Genomic DNA, 22,256 nt, shown 5'->3' with positions numbered 1-22,256 from the left:
TCCTTATTGGCTTTTTATTTCTTTTTTTTTTATTGCAGATTGGACGACATAATAAATGTCAGGACTCTACCTTTCTCTTTCTCTCTTTCCTCCCAAGAAACCCTAATTACCCCAACATTTATCCTTTTTATATTTTTAAATTATTAAGACGTTCAATTGCAGACAAATCACACGCACAATACACACACTCCAGGTGAGCTCTCTAACAAATTTCTCCAATTCTATTTATGTTTTTTATCTTTTTTTTCCTTTAATGATTTTGTTTTGAATATTTTCTGTATATACAGTGCAGACATTAATGCAAATTTTATTTTCGGTTTTAATTTTTTATTTCATAATATTTGGTGTAGATATTGGGATTTTTGGTAATACTTTTGAATTCAAGGATATTTTCTTTTTTTTGAGTATTTGTTGTCTTAATCTTTGTCCGCAGACAAATTTATATTTGGATCAACGGGCTTTACTTTTGTTTTCGAGAATTTTTTGCGCCTTCATAAATAATCAAACTTGTTTTTACTTAATTTTTTACATAGCTCATTTTCTTCTTCGTTTTTATTTGTTAATTAATTTTTTTGTTAGCCTAGGAAAAAGTGGAATCACGGGGGCTATAGTTTTTTTTTTAAATATATGAACAATTGATTGGATGATTTTTCCTTGTTTAATTTCTGATAGGATAAAAGATGGCTGATGATTCGAATATGGTGAACGGCGAATTTGTGGATGCTCAAACGGTGGATATTGCTGGAGAGGAAATCTCCGGTTACGAATCGAAAGTTGCTGAACTTTCAGAGATGATTGAGGCGTTGGAGAAAGAAAAGCAGCAGGTGGTTTATGAGAATAAGACTGTTAATGATAGGATTGAGAAAATGAAGGAATCAATGAAGCATTTGAGCTCTGAGAATGAGGAACTGAAGGGCCAGGTCGAGAAATTGGGCTCGGAGAGCAAGGCTTTGCAATCTGTAGCTGCTAGGGCTGGTGAGCTTGAGGGCGAAGTATCACGACTGCAGCATGATCTGATTTCTGCTATGAGTGATTTGGACGAGGCTAACAGTGATGTTTCTAAGTGGAAAACGAAGGTGGAGAGTTTGGAGAATGGGGCGACGGAGAAGTCAATTAAGCTGGATGCTGTTATCAGTGAGAGGGATCTGTTGATTGGTAAAGTGGAGGACTTGAAGGCCAAAGTTGGAGAAAAGGAGAAGGAGATTAAGGTTTTGGAGGGTAGGATTGAGGAGTTGAAATTGGCTGCGAGTGAGAGAGAGGAGTTATTGCGAAAGGTAAGGGAATTGGAAGGGAAGTTGGAGGAGAAAGAGAGGGTGATTAACGGGTTGGAAGTGAAACAGAGGGAGGTTGATGGTCTGGAGAATGGGAAGGTGGCTGTGGTGGAGGAGGATGTGGGGAGTGTGGTCGAGGGCCGGGAGAAGAATTGCGCTGCTCGACTTAAGGGGGAGTGGCCTGTGGTGGCTGTTTCTGCTGTCAGTGCTGTGGCTCTGACAGGGGTGCTGTGTTATCTTCATTACAAGAAAAGGTGAATTTCCGTAGTTTGACGATGGAAGAGAAGTTTGCAGGTTAGGGTTTTTGTTGCTGACCTTGAGTAAGGAAATGGCTCAATTTTGATGGTTTTGATGGTTGTGTCAGGCTTTATTATTATTAAGCTTTCTAGCTTTAGTGGATAATTTCTTATAGATGTAGTAGTATTGTTGTTAATCAGTGTTAAAGGGATATGTTTTGCCTGGGTAATGACAGTTTGTTGGATGCTTTGCAATAACCACTTTTTTTTGTCCCATTTTGGTAAGGTTTGATGCTGATTATATTTTTACTGCATATATAGTTCTATGATTTATTGTCTTGTCTGTGTGTTCACAGTATACGTCTTTTGTGATGATGGTATGTGAATGGCTGCTTCTTAGATCCCCACATCATTATAATTTTGGTTGCCTTAGAGTGCTTGACTACATTGCTTTCTGCTTTACATGTCTGCACGGGAAAGAAACAGGACGCTGTGTTAGGTGACATTGTATTTGTGGATACCATAGGTGGTAATATTTTGGAGTAGTGCTCCCTAAAATTAGGTTGTGGACGCTCTGTTGATGACCTCTACTTAACCACAAAGAAATGAAGGAAATGAGCCGTGCATGAGATGGCTTTTCTTTTTCTCCTCTCCAGGCTTTGATGAATACCTGTGGCCCTGTATTTTGTTGAGTGCCATAAGCATACCCCCAGGCATTTTCTGCTACCAACGGATATGTTGGTTGTGTGGTCTTTTTCATCATTGGAGCCCTCTTGGTTAAGTGTTGCTACACAGTCGACTTTCTCTCTTGGGCGAAGCTGAGTTCCGTCAATTGGTTCAAATTGACAATTTTGGTAGAAGACAGCAAATGCGGTCATTGTATGGTAATTTAATGAAGTATAGAGTGGAAAATATTTGATCATGTCCCCCGTTAAACTTGATAAATTTAAGCATTAATTGCTTTAAACTCTTTCCTTGTGATATCATTGATAGTCAATTTGTTGCAGTACTGGGTGACTGAACTTATATTTGCCAAGCCCATCGAAATTGTGAAAGCCCGAAGGTTCCTTATTGTGTTATTCATATTGGAAATCACTAATTGCCTACTCAAATTTGCTGTTAGTTTTGGATATTACGAATTGGGTTGGGCATCTTGTCCGCCTGTTTGGCAGTTGTGCCAATAATGTTCAGCTTATGCGCGATGGAATTTGATCTCTTGCACCTTCATTCAAAAGGAAGTAAGTCGCCTCCTTGTATACTTGCAGAGAGTTTGCTACTTGGGAAACCTTTGTCTTTAATGAATTGTGAATAAACTGGTGGTTGGTTTTTGTGTCTTTTGAAATAGGTTGCTTGGTTCTCATCCTAGTCCATCGCAACGTAGTATTAGAACTTTTATGATCCTTCCCCTAGTCCATTTTATCAGACTCTAGCTTGGTGATAGCAGTGTTGCTTTACTGCTATGTGCGAGGTCTGACTCGTCATTAGGGCAGGGAATGAGAGCAAGTTCAGAATCTGAGACTTTGTAGAGTTGCACTTACAAATTAGTAGGAGCCAAAGTTACTGAACTCAAAAATCCTTAAGATACCCCGCAAAAAAAAAATAAAAAAATTAAGATACGGTAAACTGTATATGGTTTCCAGTCGTATCTTTCTTTTGGGGAGCAAACAGATGTACAGGGGTAAGGAGAGATCGTATATAATCCAAGTGAAGAAAGAATCAACTTCTATCATACCATAATATCCAGTTCCTGTTCACAGTTTGCTCTCAGATATAAAATTACAATAAATCAGCACAGGTTACAGAGCAACACTCAAGACCAAGAGGAAACTTCACCATAGCACAGACTCTTGGCTGCACGCTCAAGCTCCGGTTGCAGGATAATGAAATTACAAAAAGCTTTTAAAGTCTTATCATTTAAGGAACGAAAACAACTCTATGGCTGATGGTATCCTGAGTGGATGTACCTTTCTTCTTCTACGTCAAAAATATTCAAAATTTAGGATCTCACGCTGCACTCCCCAAAATCAAAGTAGCAAACCAACCAACAATGCTCCTCCAGATTCCTGCACAGCAATCAAGCACATCAGATGTAGTAGTGAAACATCAATAGCTTGCTCCTTCAATTGGTAGATCAAATTACCATACTGGAACAACTCGTATGTCATGCATATTAGACTAGCAAAAGTTTCTGGTTTACAAATTTTAACTTGCTCTCTGCACCTTTGCGTTCTGGTTGCCATAGTTTAGTTATAAGAAATGTATTCCAGGCACTACCACCAAGAAATGAGATTTGAGTATATAAAGCATTGTGTATGCATAGCTATATGTTGAACCTGATCACAGATCCACAACCATCTTTTACTTGCTTTGTTACTCCCTGCAGTTCTCTGTTTCTAGTCTTTGTACAGATGAACAAGTTTTCAGCAATCATTTTTTCTCCACACAGACGTATACGAGTGATTTCATCAGGAGGAGAATGTAACAGATCACCAAACAGCTTATGGTTGTTGTACAGTGAATATAGTAAATGCTAGATATTAAACTGGCTAAAAGCCCAAATGATGCTCGTAAAAACCGGCAGAAAGAGTTACTGGAAAAGTTTCAACTGTTGAGTGCATAAAGTTGATCAAGAAGAATCTTCTCGTACCAAAAGTCATTCACCTAAAATTACCGATTTGAGCCCCTCAGAGCATCAAATAAACCACAGCAGCTCGTCCAAAAAGTCCGCGTGTGAGGAGTCAAAACAGCAGCTGGCTGTTCAAATGTTTCAACACATAAAAAGTAGTCAGCAGATTAAACAATATTATTGAAAAAGGAAAATTCTGGATCCCATAATCTGAAGATGGTCATTATATGGACAATCAGGAAACGGAAAAAGAATATGTTAAGAAGAGGCCAACTGAATTGAGCACCTCTCTGTCAGTGCTGCTGGGATTTTCTGATGAGTCACGACCCCCACCACCATTAGTAGCATCACCAGGAACAACAGCTACTGGTTCTGATAATTCAACAACATTTTTTTCGCTAATTGAATCTCGAACACCTGATGATTCCGCAACACTAGTACTTGAAATTGGAAATGGAGCCTCCTCCTGCGTCTTTGTTTCTGCTTCAGATGCAACGGCAGAAACCCCATCCTGTTTCTGCCCATATTCGGAAAACGCCAACTCTCTCACAGTAGCCTCTGGTTCAGAGATAACGCTCAGGTTTTCCTCTCCTTTCTCCTCTACAGTTACCTCAGAAGATCCTGATTGCTCCATAGTGTTCTTTTCTTCAGCTACAATTACTGGCTCGTTATGCATAGCTGCTGGCTCTGGAGGGAGCTCGATCACTTCGCCAAAATCAACCTCTTGCACCTCTACTTGTTCTGAGCCATCACCTATCTTCACTTTCTGTCTATTCTCTATCTTGGAATTCTCTGAACCTTCCATTTCTCAGCAAAAACAAACTTCTTTTGTCTGTTTTTATTCGTCCCTCCCCCCCTGCGAAGGAGGCAAGAACTTTCCTTAAAGAATTTTGGTCGTGAAATATTATTCAAGAATTCAAGAAACAGATATGTACAAATATCAGAAAAAAACAGGAGGGGGGCTGTTGATATGAGTGGATGACCATCAAGATGGAGGATGGGGAGAAATGAGCAGAGTGGTACAGGAGTTCGTAGGCCCGTTGAGAAGTTGAATGGCAGTTGGGAATGGGAACCGACTGCCAGCAGTGCACATGTAGTTTTGCCCTCTCAAATTCCCACTTATGACCGGTAGTTTTAGCTTAGAAGCCAGCCTGATGTTTGATTTGATCCCTTTTTGTTTGTCTTGCAAAGTAAGTCGAATTTGTAAGTTCCCAGGTTACCCTTTTCTTTTCATCATTAACTTCTTTGTAGGTTTAAGAATAAAAAGATTGTGAATCGTTTTACTGTTTTTGTTCTGAAACGGTAATTGTCAGCAACCTTTACAGCTCTCAGCCACTTGAAAGCCAACTCAAAAAAAAAAATTTTTTTGGGGGGTTTTTTCTTGATTATAATATACTTAATGCTGAAGTATTTAATAGCAATAATTGAAAGGTGGGTAAGGTAACGGATGGTTACCTTTTAGTCCGACGTCAATTATTTTTTGGATTTAATTTTTTTTGAAAGGGACTATATTGTGGCTGTTTTGGCTTTTTCTCTTTCTTTTTTTTTGAATGAAAAGTACTAGTAGCAATTACTTAGAAATACAAAGCATTTATTTAACCATAACAGTCTTGAACATACAGGCCAAATTCAGAAAACTGGAAAGATAATTATACCACAAAAGGAAAAATGAGACGAAAATCCCCAAGCATCAGATTCTTAAGTTTTGAAGATAGGAAAGAATATATTAGTTTTCTATCCATAAAGTCATTTAATGGGATAAAGTCATAATGTACAAGACCTATTGATTACAACCCTAAAAAATTAGCACTCTTTTTTACAAAACATTTGTAACACTCATGAGAAATGAGCATATAAGAGAGCTCGGATCGAGTCGGTTTGTAACAAAGGCACTTTTGACACCAGTACTTTTAACAAAAATACTTTTAAATTACTAAATCTAAGCTATTTAAGTTATGAAAATTAATTACCGACCACTTAACAGTACTTCTAATAATATTTAAAAGCGTTTTTTTTTTCTTCTTATAAATGCACCGTAACCCGAACAGGGTCTAACTCTTTCTTTATACTCCTTCAACTTTGTCTTGTTTTGCATATACGAGGATGACCATGGAATATTTCAATCTCAACAAGATTTTCTCGAACTTCATGCAAAAAATAATAAAAAAAAATGGTGACTACATATTTTTTTTCAATTGCATCATATGTGAAAAAAAAAGCCCATCAAAAAAAATTCAAAAAATGAGTAGTAGTTAACTCCTCATCAGGAAAAAAAAAAGAAAAAGAAAAAGTAGTTAAACTTCACAACACTTCATTCGGATCCTTCTTGTGAATTGTAAGTCCATTTGTGTGGGTGGAAGTTCTTTTCTTTTTTGCGACTCATAAAAGAAATTCCTTTGCTCAAAATCGCAAATATGGATTTTGGACCATCCAAACTGAAGTCAATCCAAAAGTGACATATTTGGGCTTTTGTATTCAAAGTGTTTGTTGGCCTGCGTTTTGGATCCGGGTCCAGTTTGAAAAACACACAAATAAGTTCATAACCCGGATCAAGTTCGGATTCTTAAACCCCCATCTTCAACCCTAGCCGTTTTCCCAAATTTCCTCTGTCACTTCTCATCACTCCGCCACCATTCTCCACCTCTGCCGCCTCCATGGCCGCCATGGTTCCCAGGGAAAGAGTGGTTGCAGCTGTGAACGCTTTACAGAAATGGAAGGAAGCCCAATCCGCCTCCCAAAAGCCTCAACTCCTCCCTGAAGACGACTTCATCTACCTCAACTTGACTCTCAAGAAAATCCCACCAAAACCTCGCACGAACCCCTTCAAAATCCCCCTACCAAAACCCCTATTTGATCCCGATTCCGAGCTTTGTCTCATAATTGATGATAGGCCCAAGTCAAATCTCACCTCGGAGGCTGCTAAAAAGATTGTTAAATCCCAGAATCTGCCTGTTGCCAAAGTCCTTAAACTATCCAAACTCAAGTCAAATTATAAACCCTTTGAGGCAAAAAGGAAACTTTGTGATTCCTATGATCTTTTTTTGGTTGATAGAAGGGTTGTTCATTTGCTTCCTAAGTTGCTTGGCAAGTTTTTTTTCAAGAAGAAGAAATTGCCTTTACCATTGGATTTGAGTCATAAGAATTGGAAAGAGCAAATTGAGAGGGCTATGGGATGTGGGCTGTTGTATATGAGGACAGGAACTTGTTGTGTGATGAAAGTTGGGAAGGTTTCAATGGAGAATGAGGAGATAGTGGAAAATGTAGTGCAAGGGATTAATGAGGTTGTTAAAGTTGTGCCTAAGAAATGGGGTGGTGTAAGGAGTTTGCATTTGAAGTTTTCAGACTCGTTGGCATTGCCTGTTTATCAGGCATTGCCTGATGTGAAGTTGAAGATTGATGGGGTGAAGAAGACTGAGGCTGTGAATGACAGTGAAGGAGGCGTTGTGGAGGTGAAGGAGGAGAACAGTGGAGGTGAGGTGATAATGGGGAGGACGAAGAAGAAGAAAGGGAGGATTCACGAGGTCCGGTATATGGATGTTGGTGTAGGTGTAGGTGAATTGGAGAGTGAGGATGATGATGATGATGAGGGTAAACTAAAAATGTTTGCAGCAGAGAATGTGGATAGTGACGGTGAAAGAGATGGAGATGAGGGGAAGAAGAGTGATGAAGAGGCAGATGAGATTTTTGACAGTGATGATTCTGGGGTTAAGAAGAGAAAGAAGGGAAAATCAGTGAAGGGGTTGCAGAAGAAAGCAGGAAATATCGAGAAGGTTGCCAAAAGTTACAGCGAAAAGAAAGAGAAGAAAAAGAGTAAACTTGAATCAAGGTTGAGGGGAAGTTCAATATCTAAGAAAGCTAAGAGAATCAAGAGTAGTGTTTGAGTATAATGTTCAAGTAAGCAACTGTTACCTATCAGCCAGCAGTAGTATTGAGCTCAAGGCATTGGGAAGGATTTCTTCTGAGTTCAAGGCATTGCCAAAGATTCCTGTAAATCTGGCTTTGTCTACAGTTTTGGTTTAGATTTGGTACTCACAATCCGCTCTTAATATCATTTGAGATTGTCCTTTATTTTATTTATGGGTCTTTGGAATTACTGCTGTGCAGGCAAATTTGCCATTTTCTGCAGTTTATTAGTTACATACGACATGTGGTTTTTGTCTAAAGTCTCAACTTTCTGAGGATGGATTTGCCATTTTCTGCAGTTTATTTCTTCTATATGGTTTTTGCCTAAAGTCCCAACTTTCTGAGGATGAATTTGCCATTTAGTGAAGTTTATTACTTCCATATGATGTATGGTTTTTCCCTAGTGTGCCAACTTTCTGAAGATGTATAAGCTGATATTTTAAGTTCATACATACGTGCATAGACTGACAATAGATGAGCTTATGTAAATCTATGTCATGATGGCTATGTTTGGTGTTTTCCATCTTTTCGTTCTTTTGTTTGCCGATATTAATCTTCTTTTGAAATTCGAAGAAACATGAAACCACTGTTGTCTCGTTGTGAAGCATCCAAAGTTGTTTTCATGGGTTTTTAGTAGTAATCAATTTGCAATTAGCATTTAATGCATGTTACTATAGATCTCTGTAAGAAACATTTCTTGTTTTTTTGGGAATGATCTACTGGCCATTGTTTGAAAAATGGAAGTGCGTGAAATAGTACTAATTGGTGTAGCTCTGTGTTGTGCTCGCAAGGATGAATGTGTTTTCAGCAAATCACAATCTGTTAAACACTATTAGTTTTTCAGCTTTGTGGCATTACCTTTCTAACTTGATGATCGGTTGTAATGATGTATTTAGTCTCCCTTTCTGAGGTTGAATTTGTAATACATGTATTATTAAAAAGTCGAAGGCTCAGAGCATCATATGTATTAATACTTTCGGCAAATAGGTTGAATTTGTAATGCATGATGTACTATTAATACATGTGCCTTTCTTTTTTTTTGCATGCAAGTACAGAGACGGATTTTCGAAATCTTTGGATTTCATGTTTCCCTTGTAACTACAGGTGATTGCTTGGTTGTGTGCAGAAAATGTTGACAAGGATTTCCTTTTACAAAGCTAATGTGCGGACTGATGGCTTTTTTATGCACACGTCTTCTTGTTTTCTTTTTGATTAATAATCTTATTATGAAATCATTTTTTATGTCTGCCAACTAATTTTTCACCGTGGCTGGAGTGGCACAAGCACATCTGTGACAACGATGGTAAACTTTGACTGACCCCATAGTCAGGAGTATAAATGTACTTTGTTCTGTCTCAAGTAAACTGGAATCTTGAATGGAGTGAACTGTGTTTGCATCAATGGCTATTAATATTTGGACCAAGAATCATCTTTGACCTGATTTTACAGAGCCAATCTAGCATCAAGCAGCCTCCAGACGGCCTTTTTTCTGCTTAGCAGATGCATAATAAAGCCTTGCAGGTCTAGCCCTTTTCATGGCCAACTTTAAAAGAGCTTCAAGACCTGTATGAAGCCACATACCATATACTAATTGAGGTCTGATTACTCTGTTCATGTTGACACTTTGTCTCTTGCTGCAGTGGTACTGACTGCACGGCAATATCAGATTTGATACTTTTACCTTGTTGTATTAACTTATCCCTACAAAATGTATATTCCTTTTTCGTTCCTGGTATGATTTCACTACAGGGAAAATTTGGTTATAGTGCACCTGAACTTTTGTTCCATTCTTTAGCAGTTGCAGATTCCCATTGCGAGAATGCCCTGATAATGGATTAGATTGTGGTGTCCACCTGCAGGTGGTCTTCTGAATTATCCGATTCCTTAGTCATTACGTGCTTTTGAAACTTTTGTAACTAAAAAGAAGAGGTCATCTAGATTCTTGAGTATTTTCTTTTTCTAAATAATAATAAATAGAAATAAGAATCTTTTTCCTTAGGTATTTTAATGGGATAATTTCAGAAACCTCTGTTTCATTGTCCTCCCTTGTGGTTTTAAATATATCACTAATCTTTCTTGAAACCAATTTTCTTGTAACATTTTAGTCCCATTCAAAAAAAGCAACAATAAAAAAAAAATTTAGATGTGAGATGATTTGTTTATGCCAAAAGTGCCCCTCAACTATTATATTAGTTAGATTAAATATTTGATCTAACCTGTTAATTTATTTATGGGGCCATTACTATATATGGCCAATAAAAAATTTTCATTAGCCATAACAAAAAATAACAACTTCCAAAATTTAACAAAACATTTTTTTTCCATATTCTTGCTATCACCACAATTATAAAAAAAATTAACTCAACTAAAATTTCTTTATATTTGATTCCTTTTATTTATCAAGTGCATAAATTGGAAAACGGATGCCTACTGTTGGATCTCCTTTAGATGCCAAAATTAGTTTTTTTTTTTTTTACATTTCAAATTACTATTTACGTTTGATTTCTTTTATTTGTAAGCATATAAAAATTAAAAATGATGCACCTAATATTGGCTCTACGTTTAAATGGCAAATTAATTAATTTTTTACATTCCAAATTATGGTTAATGTAGTTTGCAAAATTTTAACTCTTTTCCTTCACATATATGTGTAATTATCCTAAATTATAAGGGTAATAAAGTCAATTAGCTATTAGTGATGTAAGCATTGGATTTCAAATAATGATTGACAAGGGAGGTAACTGAAATTTTTAAAACCTCAAAGGAGGACAGTGAAATTGTCAGAAATCCAAAAGAGGTTTCTAAGTTATCCCTATTTTAATTTTCAACAAATCAAAAGAAGCAAAAAGAAGGGAAAAGAAAGAAGAGGGGGGGGGGGGAATGTCCTGCTCCTTCATGGAATCCTACCAGTGAATAAAAAGCTACATTTCTGCGTTCCAGGTGAATAACAATTTCCGACCTCCAATTTTGGCAGTCGTTGAAAAATAAAATTGTCGCTTCAAACACCAATACCCCACTCTGCAAAGAGGCGGCTGGCAGTTAAGGTCAGAGTACTGAAAGAACTTGAAAAAACACAACTAAATACCCAAACACCATTTTATGCGCTTTTAGACATTGAATATTTTGGAGCATGTTATAACAAATGAAAGGACCTAGAATTTGACAGACATTGAGTTTAATTATTAGGTCTCATTTAGACTCTAGTTCTTAGTAGAAAAATTTTTACGTTTTTTATAATCATATTTTTCAATTATCTTTTTATTTCGTATACTACAAACTGCACAGTTTATCGTGAAACAAATTATAAAACTTGTGTGAATTAAATACATAGTCTCAATCTTAACCATTTTACTAGTATCTGACAAAGGCCTCCTATGTAGAATTATTTAAAATAATTAGTAATTAATACTAACTTTTAGATATTCAATTAAAAATCTCACAATAAACGCATAACTGGAAATTGCTCTCATCCATGCAAAGCAAAGCAAAGCAAACAAAGCAAAGGCCAGCGTACTGCATTATTTATTTGTTTTTTTTCCGTAGGCCGAGTCTTTGACAATTTATGAACGGATGAAAACCCATCTGCTAACTTATTCCCCTCTGTGTCATTGTCCCTTCCTTTTCCTTCCCTCCTCGTGATTCGTGCACACAACAAAAACCCCTGCTTAAACCCACAGGAAACTCACACCCAAAAGAACACATTTTGCACTGTTCAGACTGTTATCTTAAAGACAGTGGAGGAGGGAGTTTCAAAGGCAGAAAAAAGAAAGGGGCAAGTCAGAAAATTCTTTTGAATAAAACTCTCTTTGCTTTTTGTTTTATTTTTTGGGTTGGGGTTCAATTCTTTGTGACTTTTGTGAAGGAACTGCTAACGCTTTAGGGTTTTAAAGCGGTAAATTCAGAAAATCTTGAGGCCATGGCATTCCAAATAGTGCATTTTCTCGCCAGGTGTTTCTACTGGCTTCAAAAGAGGTAAACAAAAAATGTTACAAGAAAAAGAAAAAAAAATGCAAATTCTGGCATACCTATTTTCTTGATTTTTGTTGTTCTTTCGTGGATTTGTTTTACATTTTCGGTTTTCCTTAGTTTAGTTGTAAGTACTTAGTCTGAAGTGGCTTAGGTTCTTTGCTTTTTGCTTGCACATTCTGACTTTGTTGGTAAGTATCTGTTTAGTTTGCTTGATTCGTTATGTTCTCTCTGTGCGCTAAATGTAGGTGTAATTATACTTGTGTGCAGAATTTTTATAAGATTCTTGGTCAACTATGTGTAATGGATGATAAAATTAAGCTTAATTTGTGTAGAGCCTGCTTAAAGTTTTCAACTTTCTGTTTAAATATTTCTTTTCTTTCTTCCGGAATATAGTGTTAGTACAGGGAGATTTACGCTTGGGTATGCATTAAGGTTAATTAAGACAGTTTGCCCTTCTTGGACGCTACAATGGTGAGTGAGCTATGCTTACTAGGTTTGCCTTAGATTTTGAAATAATTAAGGAAGCGAGTTTGAAGATTTGCTGAGCCATTCTAGAAAATTTTTAACAATTGAAGTTTTGATTTTGGAAAAAGAATTTGAGTATCTTTCCAGAGTAGGTCCAGAATCTATGGTCTAAAGTGAAGTGGCATTGGTTATGAAAGAGTGTAGTCATTGGCAAACCTAAGTTCCTGGAAGGTAAAAGATTGAGGCAAGTTTATGAAGTCATGATATTATAATGCCTGTACATTAGAAACCATGTTGAGATGAGGTCCTGTTGTACAGAGAGGTTGTTTCCCATACAATGTTGTGAAATCAGGAGTGTTGATTTCTTTGTTAGTTTTCCACTTCAAGCAACGTCTTCCATTCAAAACTTGTGATTAAGTGGGAGATAAATGATAAAAGAATCTCTTTGGAGGTGAATATGTTGAAGATTTCTAGGATCAGATGTGTGGTTTGAAAGAGTCTGCTAATATATGGTAAAATCTTGCTGAATGAATTTCCAAGAGCTGCATCATGGGAGAAGAGGAAGGCATTATAATTACTGTGAGTCTTGTGTGTTGAATTTGACTGAGTGGTTGAGTTGAGGTATCATGGTGAAAATGGTATGATGAATGACAATATTCATTTGTATAGAACTTTTTTGGTTGAATAGGTTGAGGGCTTCAATATCAACAGTTATACTAACGGCAGAAACCAAAACTTTTCAATTTTAGTCAATTTTCATCTTGAGAAATCCACCAATTGGACCTTTGGTGGGAAGAATTACACAGTTTGAACTTCCCCTTTCATTTGGTAACGTTGTCCATAACTTCCCCTTGTTTATCACTGGATGAGTAGCCACGAACAAAACATTGGTGCAGTATTGTAGTACAATCATGCAATAGTGGTAATCGACTTCACCTCTGTTTGTAGTCCAAGTGCATCACAATTGCCTAGTTGTGACTTGTGGACCAGACAACCATAATTCAAGATCACTTTGGGGTATAGCAACAACTTGTCACACAGAAGGCCAACCCTTGGGGGAAATGGAAGAGGGTTGGGAAAAGTGACTGACTGGTGCCATGTCAGTCATTTAACTTAAATGCATTGATAAATTTTCCCTTTTTTTTGGGTGCTTCTGAATGATTTCTCCTAAATCACCCACCAAAACATCTGACACGTAGAGAGAAAGAGGGCTTTCGTTAGCAATATACCATTATTGGAGATAAATGAGAGCACCGCATCGGAACTCTTTCTGAATTAGTGGCTTGGGGTTAATATGCAACTGGAGCCATTTAACTTAATATATGGTGAGGATTTTTTGCACGTCTCCTTCTTGTCTTTTTGCGCTTGTAGAGGATTCCTCCAAAAGCCACCGACACATCTGACACGTAGCGCGAGGGCTTTCTAAAGCAAGATGACTTTAGAAGAGATCAAACAAGAGCACTGCATCTGAACACTTTCTAATTAGCTGTCTCTCTCTGGCCCTCTGTTTGTGTGCGTGTGTGTGCGCAGATGTTAGGCATTGAACATGACTTGATGATGGTGGATGTTGATTGTGTTATTTGGGATGGTGGCTCTTGTTTTTTGAATGGTAATAAACAGATTTACTAACTATTTGAATCCTCTTTGCATTCCTGCAATTGGTACATTTTGCCCAAAACTTTTGCATTCCATACTTAATGCTATCTTCTTATATGCTGATTCTCTTGGTATTAAAGAATTTCAACACATGTATAGAAGTGTATTTTGAGTGTTTATGTGCATTCAAGTGGATGTGGATGTATATCCTATGAGAAAAAACCATGCAATTTGAGGTTGGAAATCTAGAGCAGGAGATATGTGGATTGTGGATCTTGAATATACAAATTTGGTTAGCTATCTTGTAAGATGATTGTTGAATTAAAATTTCGATTGAAGAATTTTAAGAACAGGTTGCTGTGTAAAGTATGGATTGAAGAATTTTATCATAGGGTTGTGTTTTTGTGGAAAGCATAAGTGGAGTATGTGATAGAAGGATCTATGGTTGCTAATCTTAAACTGTTGTACTTACTTGTATTCCTGTATTACATATATAAGATCCAGTGGTATTATTGGTAGAAGAAAGTCTCAGATTAAGTAAATTAATTCCTGATCATTAAACTTTAGGAATGAATGCAAAAAAGATTTTCGATCAAGCATTTGAGGAAATTCTACAGATATGTCAATCTGAAAGTTAGCATAGCGATTAAGCTTCTTTGTTATACTCACATGCAGTAGATTACTTTATAAAGGAGGTTAGTTGTGCTTGTCATTAAACTTGGTTTTATTGTTGCTCTATCCGCATTGAGCTGACTCATTTTGTTTACATGTTTGCGTGAATTGCCAGGTCAAGAAATTGCTCCGATGCTGACTTCAAAGATGTGAAGCTATCAGCATTAAATTCCAAATAATTTTCCTATCTTTTGCATGTTCAAAATGTAAAATGATAGGTAAATTGGTGGGATGAAGCCAAATGGTCCGCGAAACTATCAATTTTGTAATATATTGACATTTCCTGTAATGGGGCTTCCATGACTTGGCCTTTTGTACTATTTTTCTTTTGAGAGGCTCTAGCTATTCTCGAATCTACATGGTTTGAGTTTTGCAACTATGTTGTGCCTTAGAAAGTTCAAGTACCATTTCAGATTCGTATATGAAGCTGCATGAATATCTAAAAGAAGAATTCTCAGTCGCTTTCTGGTATGATTTTCTTTTGCTTTTCAAGAGAATTAAAAATTCATTCTGGAAGTTAAGCTTCCTGCTTATGCTTGGTTGCTAAAGAGGTCCTTATCCAGGGTAAGGTTTCATGACTTTCTTGTCCTGAAAGAGCAGCATCCTCGTGGTTTCTCACACTTACATCCAGGACCTATATTTGAAAAGTTCTTTGTGGACAAAATCTTTCATGCCATAACAATTATTTACCGTTATGTTGCAAATCTTGCAGTAGATATTCATTATTTAGATTTTTGTTCATTTTCAAGTGTGTTCTGTTTAATCTTTAGAGGATATCTCTTTCCTCACCTGCGGATCGGGTAGTAAGAACTGCTCAGCCCATGATCTATCAGCCTAATTAGATCCTGTCTTCAAGTAGTGGTAGTTGCTGCTCTCATCATTGAAATTATAGCAAGCCACCTGTTTTGTCTTCACTGTGATGGATGGCTGGTTAAAAGATGTTCTTTGCATTTTTAAAGGTAAGGGGTCTAGGATTGTGGAGGATGAGCTGTGTTTAGGATATCATAAACCTTCGCGGAAGCGAAAATGTTTCTGTATTGTTTTCTTTCTTTCCTTCTAGTGTTAAGGTGTTCATTGACTGACTATAGCACATATTAGATGTGCCTGCATGCTTACATCTCATGAGATCTGTAGTGGCTAATTTTCAAAGGTCCTTTTCACTATTGAAGTCATGTTTTGCTTCTAAAAGCCCTTGTAATTCACTCGTCAAAGCCCTTGTAATAACTTCTTCTTCTTCGTTTCATCTTTTTTTTTTTTAATTAGAAGGAATCATCCAAGGACGTGCGCATCTTCTGGATAGAATATATGTCTTAATATGATTATATACATGTAAAGAAAGAGTGACATAGGTTGCAGATGTGGTTGGTCTCGCTCGGTACAGGATATTCCTCCAGGTTGGATAGTTTATTGGTGAGATTCTTCTAAATAGCTAGTTGACATGAAAAACTGTAACTGTTTCGACAACATGATACATTTGGGCAAGTGAAAGTTCGTTCATATATAGAATAATGAAGATATGGCATTCTGATGTGTAAGCATTGGTGCTTTATGCATTAGTGCTTGGTTAAGTAAATCTGAATCATTGGAAGACGTTGGATGGGTAGGATCAATGATTAGTGGAACACGTTCTATTGCAACAGTTCTCCTTGGTGCTTGTTCTTTGACCCACATGGCTTTTTACTCCCAATTGCAAAATGCTTGCAGTAGTCTAATGTATGAGCTAAATGGATGTTATCCACAGATGGGCACTATCTAAATGCTACAATTATCAAACAGCAGAACCTAATTGCCAATTCTTGACTCTGCTGATAATTTTTTCTCTCTGTTTTTTTTTCCCTTGGGGCTGTTGTTGGTTGGGGTTTTTATCTTTTTTTTTTTTGAAAACGATAATTGATTATATTAGCTTGTGTAAGAAATATACACTTAATAAGTAAAGGCTCAAGTTAAACTATACACGTGTCTGCGACACTGAGGATTTAATCATTCCTCAGCAAAAGATATACTTAGCGCATAAAGACTGAGATGACTTATGCTATTCCTAACTTCGGCCCTGGGTTGGGGTTTTTATCAAGTAAGGGTATATTGTTAATATTTTGAGCAATTTGAAATGGTTAATATTAAAATCTCGGACTACAAAAAATTGAGGTACTATTGAGCAACTGAATCAACTGTCTCTCTTACATGTACACAAAATAATCGAATCAAAAATATTGCGAATGCACCTGTTATTTACAATTTTCCCACCATAGAATCACAAAATTTTGGAAATGTAGAATCAATAATCTGCACCAGGAGCCTAGCCAGGCATTTTTCGCAGCTTGCATTCAAGTGGGATGCCATATACGAACTTCTTATAGTCTACGCAGTAATCGTAGACCATGTACTTCTTTCGCACCCACTGCAGATTCATTTTGCCACCATCATCCAACTGTTGCTTCATCCATGGTTTTGATGGTGGGGAATTGGTGGACTCCTCAGATTCACAGGAAGATGTAGATTCCCAAACACAAGCATCAATCTTCAGGTTCCTATAGGAAGCTGTAAAAGGAGCCTTTGTCCAATCAGTCTTGATTTTCCCATTTTGTGTAGCCCAGCTATCAGCATTCCATATACTTGAATAGAGCCTCATAGGTCTCCTACTTGGGTATGGTACTCCTTTTGATCCATGATTAGTATATTCTCTTATAGGAATGTCATCTACTAACCATCTGAATTTGACACCAATAATTAAAAAATAAAAATAAAATTAGAGCGGTTTCAAGACAAAATCTTGGAAGAATTTCAAAAGGGTATTAGGAAATTGGACTTACATGACCCTTCCTGGATTCCATATGATTGAATATGTGTGGAAATCTTGTCTAGGATCAAACCACAAGTAGAATTGCTCTTCCCTGCCTGCGTGCCCCTCTGTATACATATTCGTGTGGACAATATAAGGCTCCCCTGACACATTACCCAAGAACTCAAAATCGATCTCGTCATGGGCTGGCCCTTGAGAAGACAACTGCATCAATTGTTCAACTGAGGTTAAAATGCCCAAGAAATAGAGCAGAAAGACATTGTTGAATCTGGGATGCTAGCAAAAACTAAGGAAAGGGATTTGCACGTAAATGCCTTACATAAAATGCCGTGACGGTGCCGGCAGAATCGCCAGAAACAAGTTTGAGTTGCACATCAATCCTGCCAAACAAGTACTCATCTTTGGATTGAAATCCAGAGCCAGAATACTGGTCCAGAGTTAGCGTTACAAGTTGACCACTTTCAAGAATTTGAGCTCTCTCTTCACCCCAGTTGATGTTTATATGTTGGTGGAAGCTTCCTGCAGTTGTAATGGAAACCAGCAGTACCGAAGATAAGGTTAAAGAAAGCAAAAGAATGGAGAAGCAAGAAATGAATAATGAAAGCAGAACAATGGTATAGGAAGCCATTGTTGCTGCTTTTGAAATGGGAAAGGAAGAAAAAGAAATGGGCTCTTTTTTTTTTTTTTTAAGCAAAAAGAAAGCTGGGGAGTGAATGGAGATTTGGGGATCAGAAAGAGAAATGGAGAGAATGGCAATGCTTAAATAGGGGGGCTCTTGGAAGTTGTGAAAGTTTGGAATTTTAATGGGAAAATGGAAATGGGAGGGAGCTGGCAACAGATTAATCAAGGCTAGTTAATGCAAAAGGACTCGGCTGGCAAATTGGCAATGGCAAAGTTGGTTTTTAATCAAAACTGGGGGGGGGGGGTGTGGTGGTCACTGGTCACCAGTGCTGTTGCTGACCCTGATGAGGAAATTGACAAAAGCAAATCAAACGCTAATTGAACAATTTGCGGGGTGAAAGAGTGGAAAAAGTGGATTGCTTTCTGTGGGCTTTGACCAGTAATATTCTTAATCAATAATTTAGACTAAAATGAAACCATGTTGACTGAATTTTTAACCCCAAAAACCTGTCAGAATGAGACCAGAGAGGGAGGGCTGAGGAGAGGTATCCACTATCCAGAAGAGAAAGGCCAGGAGGAGGTCAGGTAGGTGTAGGGTAGGGCAAAGGAGGGTTTGGTAGGCGCAGAAAGCAGATTCGTATACGTTGTTGAGCTGGCGAAAATGTTCGGTCTTTATTTTGTACTAGTATGGAATCTGTGACACGGAAATGGGGGGATGATGTTTGTTTTCAAGTACTTGTAGGCGGTCCTTTCCCTGCTACACCTTCTTGAGCTCAATTTAACTCTATTGATTGTGAAAGGAAACTTCCCTCTTGCCTCTTGGGGTAGTAGAGAAATTTCATGTTTAATTCTTGATTTGTCCAACGGGTGTACTATGTGTAAGATAGGAGTATATTTTAGATGTTATATTTTTTAAAATATAAGATTAATTAAAATAAATAAATAAATACAAGAGATGATAAGTAAAATTAAATAAAAAAGTATATAAATGTAACAGAAGATAATAATTATTAATATGTTTAAATATATGATAGATTAGATAAATACTAAATATATTAACGAGTGCTTTTAAAGGCATCCGTTAGAAAAACTCTTAGTTCTTTATGCTTTGAATTAATATGGCAAACATCTTTGGGTAGGTCTAATATTCTAAAAAGTAGTGGATGTGTTTGGACAAACAAGATTTGAAGTAAAATAATTTATTTCACAATTTCCAATCACCTTTTTATTTCACATACATCACACCATAAAAAGTGCTACAGTAATTATCTTAAATAAATCATCCAAATAAACTCTTTAAGGGTCTTTTTTTAGTAGGTGTGTACTAATTACCGTTAATACATATCATATATATATATATATGTATGTATTAACATTTATTGTCCACTTATAGTTTATATACTTACCTAATTTAATTTCTATTTTTTTTTGAAAAAACCTAACACTTGAAATTATGTTAACAAGCATTGAGTGAACAACTAATAGACAAGTTATTTTTACAAATATGATTTTTTATTTTTGGCAACTTTTTGTGTAGTACATTGTGCATTACTATTATCAATAAAATAATTCATTTCATGTGCATAGTAATTGCTTTCTTTATGTACTAGAAAGTTAAGAATATTACAACACATAAAACAAAAGAGTAAGGACTGGCACTCCTTCTCGTGTGCGGAGTTTGTCGATTAAAAAAAAAAAAGAATATTACAACACATAAAGGAAAAAAAACTATAAACTAAACTATATAGTTTTGACGAAGAATTCCTCATTCATTCACATGAGCCCTTTTAAATATTGATGTGAGTTAAGAAAAGTTCTTAGTTCCATTAATACTCGAGTATGATACATAGGGAGGTCATTGAAATCAAAGTGTGTTTTCGTACCAAAATTTTTTAAAGAAATTATTTTACTTATATTATAAACACTAATCACTTTCCTTATATTTTTAACCAACTTTTTATCTCAAAAATTTCTCAAAAAAAAAAAAAAACTAACTAGGGATCTAATTTCTCAAAAATTTCTCAATTTTTTTTTAATATAGAAAACTAGCAAGGGAGTTAACTTCTCAAAAAATTTCTGACTACAAGATTCAAATGATTTGACCTATGATCCGCTGACGGGGCTCCGCGTGGGGAATTTTTGTCTCGTCTCATCTCGAGTTCTCGACCCGCACGTAGGCCATAGCTGATTGAATAACGGTAACCGTTTCTTTGTCCAATTTATTGCCTTTTTTTTTTCATCTGTCCTTTTTTTAAATCTTTTTTCCCCATAAATTGCATTTTTGGTTTTTTATTTTTTAAAACGTTATCTAGAAAATCAACAGCTTCAATCAAGGGTGTAATTTATAGACATGGTAAATCCAAATTTCTTACTTGTTCAAAAGTCGATAACCCATCATGATTCATAACCGGTGGCAGATTCGCATTTGAATCGAGGGTAAGTTTCAGGAAACCAAAGAAGAATTGTTGGTTAAAGGAACACACTGGGCCCTCGATGAAATGGGCCTGTAGTGAGGATAAAAATATGTTTGTGTTTGTCGGATGATCACTTGATTTACCTTCCTACTTTAGGAAGGAACAAAATTCACGTCTTTGCACTCTATATTTACGCCTTAAAGGTTAATATGATGACATTAAGACTTTTAATATTCAATGGTTTTTCTTCTATCGTTTTGCAATTTTAAATTTGCGTTTTTTTTAAGCACGCTACGAGCAATTTGCTTAGCACGATTTTTTTTAGCCATTTCTTCTGTTAGTTTATCTTTTAAATATTTTCAATAAAATTTGCGCGGCGTAAGAGAAATTTTGAGCTTAGAAGATGTATAATGTGTATTCTTAATTTGTTTTTCTCAATATATAACAAACAAAGTTATCATATTATTAATTTTTTATCATAAAAATTTCTAATCTTCTGACATTTATGTACAACCTCATTGGAGGTTTTGGTTGTTTATCGAACATTGTACCAAATTCATGGATTATTAGATGTTCTTTTTGGTTTCTTTTACTAGATGCATACCTATTACATTAAAATGATGAAATTATTTGTGTAGTAGCACTTTCATAGTACCTATGATCTCTAACTCTATTATCTAACTTGATTGGTTTCATGAGTTTATAATTGTTTAAAGACGCTTAATATAGTATAAATTATTAAAAAGAACAAGGATCGAATTAAAAGAAAATTAGAGAATAATTGAAAGACTATTGCTACGGCAAATTGTTATTGTATGAAACGATAATTCTAGAATTGTAAAAAGTTATAAGCGAAAGTCATTAAATGATAGGGACTTATTTGTCAAATTGGTGGTTAAGGCGTGAATTTAGAATGGAAGGGTGCGGATTCAGCCCTTCCCTTCACTTTATTTTATTTTATATATTTTTCGGACTTGTGGGAAGAAATCATCAGTGTTCTAACTTCTCGGTTTAATATGTCTGTCCCACGACACGTGCACGGCGACAAGAAGTTAATGATGTTTCATGATCATTCAATCTTGAATTGGATGGAAGATCGAAGTTTTGAAAGTCTTCCAACTGGTTGTAGCTGCATCCACATCTTTTTCTTCAAGGTTGCATACAACAATTGTATACGAGTACAACCATATATCTGAAAATGATTGATTGGGCAAGGAAATCAGCTAACAACCCCCGTTTTTTTTTGTGTTCCCAAGTTACAAGATTCACCATATATGCTTTGTTTTCTTTCTTTAATGGAGAATCTGGTCCCAAAATTATCAAAGCATTGTCCAAACCTTCGGTTGTTTTTCTTGGGAATCATTGACTAGGAAAACGTACATTTGGGTTTTTTACCCTGTCATCCAATGCTTGTGTTGCAGCTTGGCCTGGGATGAAAAGTGATCAAGTCGTTCGATTGTGTAGGTGAAGAAAGTTCCACTCTACTATTGGGTAGATGCCAGTTATTTATTCTTACTTGCACTGGAAAGAATTTCGGCAAGTTTAAGTCAGTATTAGAGGGATGGTAACTCCTCTGCGAATGCCTTGTTACTTTGCTGCTGGATCCTCCAGAAGAAGTTCGTGAGATTCTCACTTGTCAGATAATTGTATGGCTGGGATGCATACTATAGTCGCTTTATTTCT

General features: G+C 36.4%; 4 protein-coding genes and 1 long non-coding RNA gene across 7 annotated transcripts; 3 read left to right on the top strand and 2 right to left on the bottom strand.

Moving 5' to 3' along the window:
• The first annotated feature begins 53 nt into the window (after positions 1–53).
• Positions 54–1,792, top strand: LOC113770401 (peroxisomal and mitochondrial division factor 2-like). The gene is made up of 2 exons (XM_027314840.1): positions 54–193; positions 673–1,792. Exon 2 carries the CDS (start codon positions 681–683, stop codon positions 1,527–1,529), a length of 849 nt encoding a protein of 282 aa, XP_027170641.1. The 5' UTR covers positions 54–193; positions 673–680; the 3' UTR covers positions 1,530–1,792.
• Positions 1,793–3,203: 1,411 nt separating this feature from the next.
• Positions 3,204–5,206, bottom strand: LOC113772142. 3 transcript variants are annotated; one of them, XM_027316708.1, is made up of 3 exons: positions 4,420–5,206; positions 4,158–4,261; positions 3,204–3,571 (listed from the first exon to the last, which is right to left on the bottom strand). In XM_027316708.1, exons 1-2 carry the CDS (start codon positions 4,936–4,938, stop codon positions 4,175–4,177), a joined length of 606 nt encoding a protein of 201 aa, XP_027172509.1. In that variant the 5' UTR covers positions 4,939–5,206; the 3' UTR covers positions 3,204–3,571; positions 4,158–4,174. The 3 variants fall into 3 exon arrangements, with proteins under 3 accessions (XP_027172509.1, XP_027172510.1, XP_027172508.1); XM_027316709.1 differs by having other exon boundaries at positions 3,204–3,570; positions 4,169–4,261; XM_027316707.1 differs by having other exon boundaries at positions 3,204–3,570; positions 4,155–4,261; positions 4,420–5,205.
• Positions 5,207–6,714: 1,508 nt separating this feature from the next.
• LOC113772298 (putative ribosome biogenesis protein C8F11.04) lies at positions 6,715–8,435 on the top strand. Its single transcript, XM_027316887.1, has one exon. It carries the CDS (start codon positions 6,788–6,790, stop codon positions 8,012–8,014), a length of 1,227 nt encoding a protein of 408 aa, XP_027172688.1. The 5' UTR covers positions 6,715–6,787; the 3' UTR covers positions 8,015–8,435.
• Positions 8,436–11,611: 3,176 nt separating this feature from the next.
• LOC113772129 lies at positions 11,612–15,286 on the top strand. Its single transcript, XR_003468487.1, has 2 exons — positions 11,612–12,008; positions 14,854–15,286. It is a non-coding gene; the product is annotated as an uncharacterized LOC113772129 (long non-coding RNA).
• A 1,583-nt stretch (positions 15,287–16,869) lies between these two features.
• Positions 16,870–18,380, bottom strand: LOC113770677 (xyloglucan endotransglucosylase/hydrolase protein 24-like). Its single transcript, XM_027315215.1, has 3 exons — positions 17,858–18,380; positions 17,549–17,742; positions 16,870–17,446 (listed from the first exon to the last, which is right to left on the bottom strand). The coding sequence occupies exons 1-3, from the start codon at positions 18,164–18,166 to the stop codon at positions 17,035–17,037; spliced, it is 915 nt and encodes a 304-aa protein (XP_027171016.1). The 5' UTR covers positions 18,167–18,380; the 3' UTR covers positions 16,870–17,034.
• Between the last annotated feature and the right edge of the window lie 3,876 nt (positions 18,381–22,256).

This window comes from Coffea eugenioides, chromosome 5 (genome assembly GCF_003713205.1).
Source record: "Coffea eugenioides isolate CCC68of chromosome 5, Ceug_1.0, whole genome shotgun sequence".
NCBI classification, from domain to species: domain Eukaryota; kingdom Viridiplantae; phylum Streptophyta; class Magnoliopsida; order Gentianales; family Rubiaceae; genus Coffea; species Coffea eugenioides.
Note: the sequence above shows the minus strand (reverse complement) of the source record. Positions and strands in the feature narration are given on the sequence as shown.

What these genes read in the sequence shown, in the direction of transcription:
- LOC113770401 (XM_027314840.1), top strand. Translation starts at nt 681, where the DNA reads ATGGCTGATGATTCGAATATGGTGAACGGCGAATTTGTGGATGCTCAA.
- LOC113772142 (XM_027316708.1), bottom strand. Translation starts at nt 4,938, where the DNA reads ATGGAAGGTTCAGAGAATTCCAAGATAGAGAATAGACAGAAAGTGAAG. An exon ending in CCAGCAGCACTGACAGAGAG is followed by an intron (nt 4,262 to 4,419) that starts GTGCTCAATTCA and finishes ACATTTGAACAG; the next exon opens with CCAGCTGCTGTTTTGACTCC.
- LOC113772298 (XM_027316887.1), top strand. Translation starts at nt 6,788, where the DNA reads ATGGCCGCCATGGTTCCCAGGGAAAGAGTGGTTGCAGCTGTGAACGCT.
- LOC113770677 (XM_027315215.1), bottom strand. Translation starts at nt 18,166, where the DNA reads ATGGCTTCCTATACCATTGTTCTGCTTTCATTATTCATTTCTTGCTTC. An exon ending in GCACCGTCACGGCATTTTAT is followed by an intron (nt 17,743 to 17,857) that starts GTAAGGCATTTA and finishes CAATTGATGCAG; the next exon opens with TTGTCTTCTCAAGGGCCAGC. An exon ending in TGGAATCCAGGAAGGGTCAT is followed by an intron (nt 17,447 to 17,548) that starts GTAAGTCCAATT and finishes TGTCAAATTCAG; the next exon opens with ATGGTTAGTAGATGACATTC.